This window comes from Balaenoptera ricei, chromosome 3 (genome assembly GCF_028023285.1).
Source record: "Balaenoptera ricei isolate mBalRic1 chromosome 3, mBalRic1.hap2, whole genome shotgun sequence".
Taxonomy (NCBI): domain Eukaryota; kingdom Metazoa; phylum Chordata; class Mammalia; order Artiodactyla; family Balaenopteridae; genus Balaenoptera; species Balaenoptera ricei.
Window position 1 is genome coordinate 8,447,278 of NC_082641.1, and position 16,021 is coordinate 8,463,298.

Sequence of the window (16,021 nt, forward strand, 5' to 3'; positions counted from 1 at the left end):
TAAGTTTATCTAAGCCTGTGGAAGTTGGTTATCAAATAGCTGTTTTATTGGTTACTTTGATAAAAATAAAATGTTAGTAGACAAAAATGCCTTTTGGTTCTTTAGTAGTATAATTGATTGCCAAATTATGGGTCTCTGAATTACATTTAATTTGCATTGAAGCAGTGGAGACTTGTTAATAGCTTCTAAATTAAACTCTTAACAGAAGCCTGGAAGAAGAAATTACCTAGTCTAAGTTTTTCCAAGATAAAATTCTAAAAGCAATGATGTGTGTCCTTTGGAAACTTTTGTAGCCATTAGTATGGGTCATGTCTTACTGTTCCAGGTGGTTTATTAAGATGCAGGCAATTTTGATCCTTCGTTATGAGTTTCTAGCTCTCTTTTCACATACCATGCAGTGATTATCCTTTGTGGCTCCTGTCTGAGCCTTCGTGTCCTAAAGAGAGGAGCCGCTGTCCCAGGAATGCAGTCTCCGCATAGAGTGAGCCAAGTATAGTGTGCTGAACGAGAGCACTCAGCGGCCTGGGCTCATGTAGCCTTGGATTGTGTGTTGGATGAGCGCGTTCAGAAGTCTGCCTGTCTCTCAGGCTGACAGTGATTGCAGTGGCGCCTGCCCTTTTTCTTGCTGCAGATTGTCTTCGGCTCCATTGTACTCCTGATGCTTTGGCTGCCTATACGGATAATTAAGAGTCTGCTGCCTAATTTTCTTCCGTACAATGTCATGCTGTATAGGTAAGTTGTTGCAATTCAGAAGCTTTACTAATTTAGCTCTGGTAGGGATTTGATATTCAGAGTACATTTATTTAAAACATTCATTTCTTATAGACATTAGAAATCATCTGATAACTAAATTTTGCCATGTTCTAAATCACATAAATGTTAGTTTAGCAGTTCCATGTTCCAAAGAAGGACTGACTTTTCTGCAACTGAAGTGTGCCTTTGTTTAGCATTGAAATGTTTAACATTCCTAATGAGAGATACCTAGTAGCATCATCTTTGTATGAAAAGCACATCATAAGTAATGTAGCCATAGATATACATCTAATTATAGATTAAAATAGGCTATATGGCTTATAAATGGAAAATCTTTTTTTGATTTAAAGACTTAAGTAACCTGGAAACCTAGTCTCCACCATTCCTCCTATAATCCCTTTTTCAGTGATTTGCCTCATCCCTTCCGTCACCTAAATATGCCAGGCAAATTGGATTTCTTCCTCAAATTTACTTGTAATTAGTCTTTAAATCTTGTCAGTTCTAATTCTGTACAGTCTCTTATCTAATTCAACGTGATTTACCACTTAATACCTTAGTTTAGGCCTTCCTGTTTTTTTCCCATTTAGAATCCATCCTTAACACACCTGTCTCTTCCTCCATAATGTACACGATAATATCTGGGTCATTTACAATGACATCCAAGGCTCGGCATCTCACACTGCCTTTCGAGCATCTTGTCCAGCATTATCTGACTTGAATTCTCCTCTCCAGCCACGCTCAGCCTCCATTGAGTCTCCCCATAAATGCCTAGCTGCTCCTGGTCTTTCCCTCTCTGTTTGGAATGACCTTCTTCCCCATGTTTGCCTGGCATGCTTCTGCTGTCTTTCGTCAAAATCCAAATCGAGGTTTTATTCTCTGAGTTTTTCCCTACCTAGAGAAAGTCGGTTCTCCCTCCTTATGTATTTGCGTTGTCACAGTGAGAACCAGGAAGCACAGTTTCTGGCTTTATATATTGTTGGAGTAGACCCATTTTTTGGTAGTTCTTTATACCTAGAATTTTAGCTAAGTTTTTGTAGCAGTGTTTAGTCTGTTCTTCCATTTGGCAAAATTGAGGGCCCATTATATAACAGGTTCTTTTCTGTGTACAAGGGATTAACAGTGAACAAAACAGAATCAAGAAAAATCTGTGCCCTTGTGGAGCTTATATTTCAGTTGGGGAGACAGCCAATAAAATAGATAAAATACATAATATGTCAAAGAGTCATAAGTGCTATGGGAAAAAAACGAAGCAGGGAAGTGACTAGTGAGGACCTGAGGAGGTGACAGGTGAGGAAGGCCCTGAAGGAGGAGGGGATGAGGGAGTGAGCCGTGTAAATCCCTGAAGGCAGAGTGTCCTTGCAGGGGAGGCGGGCACATGCAGTGGCCTGAGGTCCATTGAGGAGCGGCAGGGAGACCAGTTTGGCTGCAGTAAATGAAGGAGGAAAGTAGTTGGCTGTGAGGTCAGAGAGGTCATGGAAAGCCAGGTCCTAGAGAGCCTTGTAAGCCATTGTAAGTAAGCACTTTGGCTTTAACTTGAGTGATTTGGGGGGTTCTTGGAAAGGTTGAGCAGAGGAGTGGTCTGACAGAGGTTTCACAGGGATCGCTCTGGAGACTGTGACAAGAGCCAGGGTTGGGATGGCCAGGGCCGGAGCAGGAGGGCACCTAGGGGTAATGCCGTGATCCCCGTGGGAGGCGAGGGTGGCTGAGATGGAGGAAGTGGCAGTGGAGGTCATGAGAAGTGGTTAGATTCAGGGTATTAGGGTACAGTCAGTAGGATTCTCTGACTTGTTTGAATGTGGGGTGAAGAAAGGCAGTCAAGGATCTAGTATCTGTCCTGAGCACCTGGAAGGATGATGTTGCCATTTACTAGGATGAGGAAGATTGTGGAACAGCAGGATTTAAGGGGAAGAGTGGGAATTTGATATTGAACATGATCGATTTAAGATGTGTGTACTGTGAAACGTTGAGTTGGTACTTTGGATGTATAAGTTAGGAATTAGAGAATATGTCTGAGCAGTATATAGAAATTTACAGAAAGGTGCTATTCGAAGCTACAGGAGGTCACATTCAGCGACCTTGGAAAGGTGTTGGAAAGGTGTTCATGGAGAAAGTGTTTTGAGGAGCAATGAGCGACCAGTTGTGTAATACGCTACTAATACAACACATGAGGTGAGGACCAAGACCTGACCGTCACTTTAACAACATGAAGGTCATTGGCAACCCTTGTCGGGAACAGTTTTGGTGATGTTTGAGGGATGTTCCTTGTTCTTCAGGGAAGAATGGATATGAGGTGATAAAGACAGTGAGTTCATTTGACTCTTCAAGGAGTTTTGCTGTCATTCCATTAAATGTCTAATATGATACAGTTATAAGGGAAAATCGAATTCACATTGTAAATTATGGCTTTTCGTAACTCTCAGTGATGCTCCAGTGAGTGAACTGTCCCTTGAGCTGCTTCTGCTTCAAGTTGTCTTACCAGCGTTACTTGAACAGGGACACACGCGGCAGTGGCTGAAGGGACTGGTGCGAGCGTGGACTGTTACTGCTGGATACTTGCTGTAAGTACAGGCAGGTGAATCGTACGTGTGTCATTTGTGTCAGTTTAATAACCTTTCTGAAAAAGTATGCCCCACTCAGGAAAAGTTAGTTTTAATAAGAGACAATTTAGTGTTATCTGCAGGTGTATTGTTTAAAGCTTATTAAAGTTTTAAATTTTTCTTATTTTTCTAATCATTGTGTATCCTTTTATGGAGAAATGTGTACATGTTTTTACCCTCTCACAGAGGGTTGCTGCTGGCCCAGCTTCTTTCATTTCATTACACAGGTAAAAATAAAATACTTTTCAGTGCATTAAAAACAAACCAAGTTACCCTTATTTTAGAAGTCCTAGCCTGATAAGTGAGCTCTTCTCAGATTTGGTTTCTCAGTCATTTAGTCAGCATGATGCATTTATGTTTTTTCAAGCTTCATATACTATATACTTATTTAGAAGTTTAATCTTGGTAGTTTAAACATTTTTTCAGAAAATATGTGGCATCCTGTAGATACCTTAATGTGAAATATAGGCATACTTTCTTTTATTGTGCTTCACAGATACTGTATTTTTTACAAATTGAAGGTTTGTGGCAACCCTGCATTGTCAGATAATTGTTAGCATTTTTTAGCAATAAAGTATTTTTAAATTAAGGCATATACATTGTTTTTAAAGACATAATGCCACTGCACACTTAATAGATGACAGTGTAGTGTAAACATAACTCTTGTATGCACTCAGAAACCACAAAACTTGATTGCTTTACTGCAATACTCGCTTTATTGCAGTGGTCTGGAACTAGACCCACAGTATCTCCAAGGGATGCCTATATGCATTTGGTTGTATTTGAACGTTTATCCTCTAACCGCTCAATGCCCTACCGTGAGCCCCCTCCTTCCCCCATCTCATTTGTGCCTTAACTGATTTGTGGCTTGATGTTTTAGTTGAGCTGCATGTCACAGCAGACACAGTAGTCATCTACAGAGAAGCAACGAAGTTGATAGTTTTTTCCCTAAAATTCTTCACATAGAGTATCTTGGACATTGCACACTTTTTTTTTTTTCAGTTACTGATTTCTTCTCAGATACTGGCTGAAGAAAACATAAAATAGATTGAATGGGTATTCTGTATGTTAATTAAGTTTAGGAAGGTCTAATTTAAAGCACGCAGCAACATTTAGAGCTGATTGAGATAATAGTAGTGCTGTGCATAGATTCTACTCGTACATTTTCTCCCCTAAGTAATAATTATCAAGAAAGTAAGTCTCGCGTCTGCTGTTTTATTCTGATCTGAGGTGAGCATTTTCACTGATGCAATTTTTACACAGGGATCTTCATTCCTATTTGTTGGGAGACCAGGAAGAAAATGAGAACAGTGCAAACCAACAAGCTAACAATAACCAGCACGCTCGAAATAACAACGCCCTCCCCGTGGTGGGGGAGGGCCTGCATGCGGCCCACCAAGCCATCCTGCAGCAGGGCGGGCCTGTTGGCTTCCAGCCTTACCGCCGGCCCCCGCAGTTCCCGCTCAGGGTAGGTGCTGCCCCGACTTAGCAGGGGTCGAGCTTTCCAACTTCTGTTGAGGAGTTTTGCTGCTGTTATCGGCGCTGTTAGTATATGATCCTCTGTGTAGATGCATCTTGCAGTCTCCTGACAAGAACCCACATTTCAGGCCTTCATTCTGCAACACATAATATATGTAAATGTCGGATAAGCTGATCGAATTTTAGATGTAAGCCGTGGAGTCGGGAGTCCATGTGCTCTTGGTCCCTGCTGTTGGAAAGGAACAAGATAGAAGACCCTAGATCAAATAGGAGTTGCCATTCCTGATTCATTTCACCTGTGTGTCAGGAAGTTTCGTGGGCATTTTAGTGTTTTCCTCTCTCTAATCCTTGTAGTATTAATCCCAGTGCTGCAAGGTATGAGTAGTAATCTCTTGTTTACATCTGATAAAACTGAAGACCAGACTGGTTAAGGAAGTACCTGGCTCAGCAAGATTTACCCCCAAACTCCACAAAACTGTTCCTGTCAGGGGTCACTAGTGACCTTCATGGGGTTAAATTCAATGGTCAGGTGTTAGTCCTCACCTCACTTGCTATATTAGTAGCATGTCATATGATTGCTCACTTCTTGCTCCGCAAAACACTTTTTTGAAAGTTGTTCAGGAAGCTTCGTGGAGGAGTTGATAGCTTTAAGTCTTTAAAGTTTGGGGTCAGGCAGATTAAAAAATGGGAAGTGGCAAGGGCATTCCAGGCCTGTGTCAGGACAAGAGGCAGGTTAGCCATGGTAGGTATGGAACTGCAGGGAGGTGAATGTGTGGAGTGGGGGGTGGGAGGTGCAGGCGAGCTGCAAGAGCTGGGGAGGGAGCTCTCAGAGATGGGGGTGGAGCTGTGGGACTTGAGGCTTTCGGACTGACAAAAGGTATTTTCTAAGCAGAAGGTACTTCTGGCCTACATTAGAGAGAGAATCACTAAGGGGTTTCTCAGGCGGCGAAAGCTGACCAAGGCTCCAGCCCCCTCTTGGAGTGCTGTCGTCAGTGCTTTCCAGTCTTCCTGCTGGAGTGCTGCCCTTTGGGCTTAGTCAGGTCGAGGCAAGCAGCACTCTGTCCTTCTGTCCAGGGTAGCCGCTTCCCTCTTGTCTCAGCGTGTTTCCTTTTTATCTGCACTTCTCAGTATAGGAGCCACCAGCTATAGCTACAACGGCTGTTTCCTTTTAAACTTAATTAAAAATAAATAGTTTGTAAATATGTGGGGTGATGGATGTGTTAATTACCTTGATGGTGGGAATCCCTTCAGGGTGTATACATGTATCAAATCACATTGAACACTTTAAATATGTTACAATTTTATTTGTCATTTATACCTCAATGAAACTGAAAAAAGAAAAGAAGGTACATTTCTTGTAGACGACACACACAAAGTAAATAGAATTTAAAATTCCTTTACTCATTCACGGTGACCCCATGTCAAGTGCTTAGTGGCCACTCGTGCCAGTGGCTCCTGTGTCGGGCAGTGCAGGAGTAGACATGTCCATTATCACAGAAAGTTCTAATTGGATAGCACTGTTAGGAAATAAGCTTTCCTTTCATGAGAAGTTGTTTTTGAGAATTTGATAAAAATAAGCAAATATTGTTAGTTTTAATTAATAGTGAGGGAAAATTTAAGCTGATCATGTTTTATTTTTGTGCTCTCTGATTCAAAATATATTGGTACTTGCTGATGTATCTGATTATATGAAAGTGGGCACAGTTTCCTTTCAGCCAAAATTATAGTTAATATTACCTAAAATGAAAATTTCCTTTTTATGTGAAATGGAAGGAATCCTGGAAATAACAAATATAGGCAGATGGTTTTTACTGGGAGAATTGTGTTGATTCTTTGAGGGATGTCATAAAATGCATTGAGCACAGATGAATCCTGTTTATGCACTGCTGTGTTTTGCCTTGCAGATATTTTTTTTGATTGTCTTCATGTGTATAACCTTACTGATCGCCAGCCTCATCTGCCTTACTCTACCAGGTATGAGGTTATCCTAGCTCTCCGCTAATGACATCATGAAAAGATGCTTTGTTTTAAAAGGGTATGTCTTGCTGACATGTGATCTTTCATCACATATAAACTTGAAGAAGTTATCCCCTCATTTTTATTGAATATGGGATACTGTCCTATATAGGGCTCTACATTTCATTGGACTCATTTGTATTGGAGCAGAGGGGGACAGAGTCAATATATAATTTATGATTCATTTTTGGAAGTAAAGTACTTGTGGTCACTCATTTTATATGGACATTTTCTTATTGCAGTATGGGTTCTCAAAAAGTCATCTGTGTGGCTTAAGTCATTTATTTCAAGCCAGTGTTTTGATGTTAATTATGTTTGCCTTCATTGTGTAATTATCTTTCCAGTCCACTGCATGCTGTTGCTAGAGACCTTTATGAAGCCAGGCTGCTTCCCTTTATCACCTGGTGATCATAAATACTAATCACTAAATTTCAGCTAAGCAGAGTTTCTTCATCTAACAAGTAAGAAGCTGTCGATGAATATAGTAGTTTGTCATCTTCTGCAGAGGTCAGGGGTAATTGGGGGTGGAGTCCAAAGCCAGTGACAAAGTGTCAGAAACAGCTTGCTGCCCCCCGGCCTCCTTAGTGTTTCTAGCAAGCCAGAAAATTCTGAATCATACTGATACGTTAGTCACTTAAATAATCATTAAGTGGAAGATAATTTTCAGGTCTTATCAAGCCTGTACATGTTATTGAGTTAGTGTCTTGATTATAGCACTAACTCAGTATAACTTTATAAATCAAATTTGTATTAAATACTTGAGTTTTCCCATGAGGGCTAAGGCTGGGGAAGAGCAACTAGTTAATTTAATTTCAAGTGAGGTTTCTTAAAAAAAAAAGAATATTTTCTAATTTGTAAGAGTTGTGATTCACCTTAAACTGGTAAAAATAAAGTTGTTTTGTTTTGTTTTTCACTGTTTCTGCACAATGATTTTTTTTTTTTTTTTTTTAAACATCTTTATTGAAGTATAATTGCCTTACAATGGTGTGTTAGCTTCTGCTTTATAACAAAGTGAATCAGTTATACATATACAATATGTTCCCATATCTCTTCCCTCTTGCATCTCCCTCCCTCCCACCCTCCCCATCCCACCCCTCTAGGTGGTCACAAAGCACCGAGCTGATCTCCCTGTGCTATGCGGCTGCTTCCCACTAGCTACCTATTTTACATTTGGTAGTGTATATATGTCCATGACACTCTCTCACCCTGTCACATCTCACCCCACCCCCTCCCCATATCCTCAAGTCCATTCTCTAGTAGGTCTGTGTCTTTATTCCCGTCTTGCCACGAGGTTCTTCATGGCTTTTTTTTCCCTTAGATTCCGTATATATGTGTTAGCATACTGTATTTGTTTTTCTCTTTCTGACTTACTTCACTCTGTATGACAGACTCTAACTCCATCCACCTCATTACAAATACCTCCATTTCATTTCTTTTTATGGCTGAGTAATATTCCATTGTATATATGTGCCACATCTTCTTTATCCATTCATCTGTCGATGGACATTTAGGTTGCTTCCATGTCCTGGCTATTGTAAATAGAGCTGCAATGAACATTTTGGTACAAGAGTCTTTTTGACCTATGGTTTTCTCAGGGTATATGCCCAGTAGTGGGATTGCTGGATCGTATGGTAGTTCTATTTGTAGTTTTTTAAAGAACCTCCATACTGTTCTCCATAGTGGCTGTATCAATTTACATTCCCACCAACAGTGCAAGAGAGTTCCCTTTCCTCCACACTCAAAATGGATTAAAGACCTAAGTGTAAGACCAGACACTATCAAACTCTTAGAGGAAAACATAGGCAGAACATTCTATGACATACATCACAGCAAGATTCTTTTTGACCCAGCTCCCAGAGAAATGGAAATAAGAACACAAATAAACAAATGGGACCTAATGAAACTTAAAAGCTTTTGCACAGCAAAGGAAACCATAAACAAGACCAAAAGACAACCATCAGAATGGGAGAAAATATTTGCAAATGAAGCAACTGACAAAGGATTAATCTCCAAGATTTACAAGCAGCTCATGCAGCTCAATAACAAAAAAACGAACAACCCAATCCAAAAATGGGCAGAAGACCTAAATAGACATTTCTCCAAAGAAGATATACAGATGGCCAACAGACACATGAAAGAATGCTCAACATCATTAATCATTAGAGAAATGCAAATCAAAACTACAATGAGATATCATCTCACACCGGTCAGAATGGCCATCATCAAAAAATCTAGAAACAATAAATGCACAATGATTTTTGACCGTTAGAACTTTGCTCTTAAGTTCACTACTCAGACCTCAGCTGTTAAAATTACAAAGTCTAGTTAACCATTGGGTGCAGTGTAGTAAACATATTGTTGAGAAACTTAGCTTTTGAACTTTGGACAGCTTTACATTTGTGGTTTTTATGTTCCATTTTCATGTTTTTATCAGAAATATTAAAAAGTTAACAAAAGAAGGAAACTTAGTTTTAGTGCTTGAATTTGGCAATACAAGTACTTTAATTTCATTAAAGATCGTTAAGTAAGTATTTCCCTGTTAATCCAGTCCCAGCATCTAGTGGAAGGAAGGAATGCAGTTATGTTTAATCATAGAAATGCTTTTGTCATAGTACACATTTAAGGTGGTGAGGATGCTGTTTTCCCCATAGGTTACTTTCTTGTAGCTGCATTTTAGCTAACATTAAGTTACTGCAAACTAGAAACTAACCCTGACCTCTCAAAAACACTTTAGAAGTATGTGAAGTATGGAATGAAAAGCAGCCTTTAAATTTTCTTTTTTTCTATTTTATTTTTGGCTGCGTTGCGTCTTCATTGCTGCGCACAGGCTTTTCTCTGGTTGTGGCGAGGGGGAGCTTCTCTTCGTTGCGATGCGCAGGCTTCTAATTGCAGTGGCCTCTCTTGTTGCAGAGCACGGGCTCCAGTAGTTGTGGTGCACGGGCTTAGTTGCTCCACGGCATGTGGGATCTTCCCGGACCAGGGCTCGAACCCATGTCCCCTGCATTGGCAGGCAGATTCCCAACCACTGCACCACCAGGGAAGCCCTAAATTTTTTAAAACCAACCAAAAGGGCTTCCCTGGTGGCGCAGTGGTTGGGAATCCGCCTGCCAATGCAGGGAACATGGGTTTGAGCCCTGGGCTGCGAAGATCCCACATGCCGCGGAGCAACTAGGCCCGTGAGCCACAACTACTGAGCCTGCGCGTCTGGAGCTTGTGCTCCGCAACAAGAGAGGCTGCGACAATGAGGGGCCCGCGCACTGCGATGAAGAGTGGCCCCCGCTTGCCGCAGCTAGAGAAAGCTCTCGCACAGAAACGAAGACCCAACACAGCCAAAATTAAATAGATAAATTAACTAAAAAAAAAAAAAAAAAAAAAAAACCAACCAAAAAAGAACAACAAAAAACCTTGGAGTAGAAATATGTATATATAGAATGCTAGACATTTTTACCGAATTATCAGTGATATTTTGATATCTTTAACATGCACGTGTGTTTATTTCATGTAGATAAATACTTACATGTATTTGTCTTCAGAAAATGAGTTATCTTCATATCCGAGCTGTTTGAGATTGCAAAGAAGTCTGTAATGTTATCAGCATTGTGGCTTGTAAACGTGACTGTTGAGGTGGTTTAGTTTGACTGGAGGCAGTGTGGGTCAGTGGTCAAGAGCATGAGCTCTGTCATGTAGACATGAGTTCACATTCAGCCTCCACCCTTGTGTGACCTTGGTTGGGCAAGGTTCTGTTGCTGAGCCTCGGTTTCTTAGTCTTCAGAGTGGAGGCCATTGCTGCTTGCAGGGTTGTTGGGAGGATTAATGAGAAAATGTATGGAACATGTTCAGCACAGCCACTAGCTCCTTTTAGACATTCAAAGATAACAGATAAGTACTGTATTAAGGAGAAAAAGACACCGGAAATGGGGTCTTCCTCTTTTCTCCAGCCTTATTAAGATAAGTAACCATGTAAAGAAAGTTACTATATAAATGATCTTGCCTGATAGTTAGATTTTTGTGGGTACATTGTGGAGTTTATTTGTAATAACTCTTTGTGTGAGGCAGTCCCTTAGACAACTTTCACATGTTTCCTAAGTTTTATTATATTTAGATCTTAATTTTTTTCCTAAGAAAATTAGTGTGGTATTCTTTGTTAATGTGCCCACTTCTGATTAAAATAAACTTAGTTTTCTATCTTAATGAATGACCCAATTGAAAGAAAGTTACTCTAAATTATTTGTAATGTTCCTAAATGTTAAAAGTATTGACAGCACAAATAATAGAAAGTAAATTTTCCATTTTTGCCCTGTTATGTGCATAATGATTTCATTTGATGATACAGACAATAAAAATAACACCCCCCTCAAGTCATTTCAGTCCCCAAAGAACAAGTAATTGGCCTGGCAAGTCAGAATGCATGTCACAGGAGAGCTCATCCCCAGTGACTTACTGTGGTCTGGTTGTATCTTAGTCAAATAATTACATTCTTTTGAATTTGGGGAGTTTTGTTTTTATTTTGTTTGTTTGCTTTTTACAAAGACACTGATATATCAAAATGTGATGTCTTTTTAATAATCACTTAAAATGACTGAAGTTTTTGAAAATACTAGTAGTATGACATTGACATCAAGATTAGAGTTCTCGGGCTTCCCTGGTGGCGCAGTGGTTGAGAATCTGCCTGCTAATGCAGTGGACACGGGTTCGAGCCCTGGTCTGGGAAGATCCCACATGCCACAGAGCAACTAGGCCTGTGAGCCACAACTGCTGAGCCTGCGCGTCTGGAGCCTGTGCTCCGCAACAAGAGAGGCCGCGATAGTGAGAGGCCCGCGCACCTTGATGAAGAGTGGCCCCCGCTCGCCGCAGCTGGAGGAAGCCCTCGCACAGAAACGAAGACCCAACACAGCCAAAAATAAATAAATAAATAAAATTTAAAAAAAAAAAAGATTAGAGTTCTCTTTACATGACTACATGTCTCATATATCAGCTTTTCTATTTTCAGTATTTGCTGGCCGTTGGTTAATGTCATTTTGGACGGGGACTGCCAAAATCCATGAGCTCTACACAGCTGCTTGTGGTCTCTATGTTTGCTGGCTAACCATCAGGGCGGTGACAGTGCTGGTGGCATGGATGCCACAGGGACGCAGAGTGATCTTCCAGAAGGTTAAGGAGTGGTCCCTTATGGTAGGTTTTTCTAATAAAGACTGATCTTGTCTGACAGGAGTAGTGAATATTTTTCCAGTAATTTCTTTTAATCTTTTCACTTTTGTTTCTTCACTGTGTTGATAGGGTCAAGAGAGTTGATTTTTTTGAATTAGAAAAGAGCATTCATTTAAGACAGTAGTTTTCTGGTTCATTCTGAGAAACATAGTCAGATGTATTTGAGGGTTAAAAGAAAATCATGCTATTAAATGATCCAGTAAGACCCTTGAGTAATAAGATATTCTGTAGAATTTAGAATCAATTTGTTTAAGTAGAAATTTCCTATAATGCTATTTTTTCTAAAATCTGATTGAAAAAAAATTTTTTAATACATAAACTCTTGACTTCAGGATTAAGTCAGTGTTTTTCATATAAATGGGATTCCTTTAATTATAGTCTATTGTTATTCAAGAATGTCCTGGCTAGTGTGAAAGTATAGTAAGTAATGGGAATTATTACTCTCAATAAAGAACTTAATTGTCACAAAGGTGGGGAAAAAATGTCACTGTAAGATGATTGTCCAGGTGTGGTAATTTACTGATTGATCATAATGTTGGCTATGACTGGTAAATATGTTTAGGTCACTGCTTTATGCCTTTTCATTTGTATAGTCAACTCTGGTTTTGTATCTGAATTTATATCTTGATTTCACTGAAAGTTTAATAGCTGTTTAATATTAGTGTTGAAAGAAAAACATAGGAGATGCATTGTATATTAAGAATGGAGGGATTTGATTGCTGTGTGATCCATAAGATGAGACACTTACCTATATTTAAAATACAGAAACTAACTAGTACCACTTTTCATTTGATATTCTTCCATATCATATTGCCACGTAAAGAAGTAGGTACTGCGTCTTAATGCACACCATTTTAATCTCTTGCTGTTGAAATGGATGTACTCACTGAGGCTACCTTAAGAAAAAGGGACATCAAGGCCACTTTAAAAACTGATTTCTTTGTCAGGATTTCGTAGTGGCTCTTGCATGTTATCTCTTCTCTTTGTGTCTACTTTATTTTCATTTTGCCACTTTGTCCAAATTCTAGAGCTGTGTTAATATAGTAGCCCTGTGGCTAATGGCTACCATATTGCACAACACAGATACAGGGCATTTCTGTCATCGTAGTAAGTTCTGTTGGACTGAGCTGTTCTCAGGGGAGCTAATTTGATCAGCTTGGTTAATTACCTTAACTGGGGTTATGCAGAGCCCTTCAGCTATACCAGTCCACCTCAGGGGTCACAGGTCAGCCCGTGGGTGGACCACCACCGAGTCAGGGGCCTGGGACAACCAGTAGCTTTTCATGGACAAACAAAAGCCTACTCCTGAGACTGAGACTGAGAAAGACAGCAAAGCCACCTGATTAATATATGTAATAAAACGAATTTCTATAATTTTGTAGCAACAATGCATAGTAATCTCATGTTTTTGTTATAGCTTGAGTTTTTATAGTTACACATTCAAATTTCATTTAAACATGTAACATAAGATATAAGTTGTTTAAGGTATGTATTCGTTCTGTTAGGCATCAGGTCAAAGAAGAAGAGTAAATTTCCACATGAGGTAAAGAGCTTGGCTTAAAAGTCATAGAGTCTCTACTGACAAGGCTTTTCATTCCCTGATAGATAATGAAGACCGTGATAGTTGCGGTGCTGCTGGCTGGAGTCGTCCCGCTTCTTCTGGGGCTTCTGTTTGAGCTGGTTATTGTTGCCCCCCTGAGGGTTCCTTTGGATCAGACTCCTCTTTTTTACCCATGGCAGGTGAGTGTGTGTCTTTTGCTCATGATATTTCTTTATGTATTTGGAATCAGAAAAATTCTTAATTGTTTAAAGTGATTTTAAGCAGTTTGTTTAGGAAGACTCCTTAATTTTTTCTATTGTAGGAACTCTTATAAAATCGATTAGATAATGCATTTTAGCTTCTGAAATATGCAGGTCATGCAACACCCTTAAAATACCTTGCTTTATAGGTTTAAAATGTCACTGTAGGCTTCACCAGTATTTAAAGATACAAACTAACGTGTTTAACTTTTCACTTTTAGTTAGGGTGAGATATCTTGCTCCTTTTGGCTTTGAGACTTGAAGCAATAACTTACCCTTTTGAAAAATTACAGCATTTTTTCCTACAAAGTCACAGGCTTATTAAAAAGAGCATTCTGAGGGAATCTATGCAGGTCACACCAAAGGCCTTAAAATGCTCACGGAAAAAGAAATTTAACTTTTCTGTCATACTTAGATCCTGAAGTTAACGTCATAGACCTCAAGTTTTTAAGAGGTATTAGGGGAAAGAGCTAGGTATTGACTTCAGTCGTTCAAAGGCTTTTCAGCCTTGTTTTAAAAATCTCCTTTTAGTAGATTATGATGAATTTTTCAGAAGTGAAAATTATCCTCTACTTTCCAGATGAAGAACCGCCATAAACTTCATCTAACAGCAAATATTTACTTGAATGCTTTAATGTACATCCAAACCCTGTACTGTATAACTGAGATGGAAATGAGGCTAATGCAGGAACTTCTCGGGGACCTTAAAGGCTGGTGGGAAAGATGGTAGACTGTGCTGTGATTGGGGCAAGCACGAGGAGTGCAGCATCATGTGGGAGAGGTATTTACCCAGCTTAGGGGGCTTCAGGTACGGTCTTCTGTAGGAGATAATGTCTAGGACAGCATAATAGAGTGCAGAGGAGTGGGTGAGAAAGGAAGAAGTGTACTCCAGGAGGGAGTGAGTGGGCAGACCTTGAAGTGAGACAGAGCATACGATATAGGGGACCTCCTCTCATCCGGTGTGCTCATAGATTAGAATCAGAGTGAACGGGAGCGAGAAAGGGAAATCGTTAAGCATATATGATGCCTTTCTGTAGGAGCTGCATTGCAGTGTAGTCTAATAGCATCAGTGATTGAAGTAAGGCTAATTTTTCACAGAATAATGCCAGCAATAAAGGTAGAAGAATTAACAGAATTAATTAGGAAAGTTACTGTTTTGCAATAATTAACAAAATAATTGATTCTAAGGATTGTCAGTGGATTCTGAACCCATCCGGTGAAAGTTGATGGGTCTTTAGCTACTGTGCTGCGATAGCAAGTTACCTTGCAGCTCCAGCTTACTGGCATAAAACCACCATTTATTTTGTCCACAGAGTCTGTGGATCAGACATTAAGACAGGGTATATTGGCTTGTGTTTGTTTCGTGTTATCTGGGGTCTCATCTGGGAAGGCTCAGTGGCTGAGTGTGATTTGACAGCCTTATTAGCTGGCATCATTTGGAGACGTCATCAGTCATGTGTGAGGGTTGGTGCTGGTTATTGGTTGCACCTTATCTGGGCTATTGGCTGGAGCCCCTGGATGTACTTGAGCTTTTTTACAGCTTGGTAGCCTCAAGGCACTTGGGCTTCTTAGAAACAAGGCAGACGCTGCATCACTTTTTATGACCTCTTCTCAGAAGTCCTGCAGCGTTGCTCTTCACTACGTTCTGCTGGGTATGAGCAAGTCACAGGTTGGCCTGGATTTAAGGGAAGGAGATGTAGACCCCTACCACTCCATGGGAGACGGATTTGCAGTCATGTTTTGATGCCACTACAATGCAGAAGTGGTTGTTTGCATGGTGACAAATTGTCACCTTACAGATTATTTGCTACCTCAAAGGGAAACACAACTTGATAGGGGAGGGGTCAGGCAGATGCTACCGTAACCCAAGTGATCACTGCAGATGTGGCAAACAGATAGTATATGCCTCCTGAGGTTGTGCAGTACGCGGCACTGAAAAAGAGCAAAACAGCCCCTGAGGTCCAGGAGCTAGGCCTCCTGCTGAATGTGAACAATTGACGGAACATCAGCATCACACAAGGCCACTCTGTGACCATGATGGATCAAGACAAACTCAAGACCCCTCCATAATCATGTCTGAACGCAGGCAAAGCATGAGTATTGACCAAACCACAAAAATGCCCAAACATGCCAGTACCCTGGCTGACATGATTGGCTGCTCCTTTGTT

General features: G+C 40.3%; 1 protein-coding gene across 1 annotated transcript in view; it reads left to right on the top strand.

The window, feature by feature from the left end:
• The window catches only part of MARCHF6 (membrane associated ring-CH-type finger 6), a 77,743-nt gene that overhangs the window by 49,086 nt on the left and 12,636 nt on the right, over positions 1-16,021 (top strand). Inside the window, exons 17-22 of the mRNA XM_059916105.1 lie at positions 632-732; positions 3,174-3,311; positions 4,614-4,818; positions 6,734-6,803; positions 11,836-12,017; positions 13,659-13,793. Coding sequence (XP_059772088.1) covers positions 632-732; positions 3,174-3,311; positions 4,614-4,818; positions 6,734-6,803; positions 11,836-12,017; positions 13,659-13,793 — 831 coding nt within the window. The remainder of the gene's footprint in view (positions 1-631; positions 733-3,173; positions 3,312-4,613; positions 4,819-6,733; positions 6,804-11,835; positions 12,018-13,658; positions 13,794-16,021) is intronic.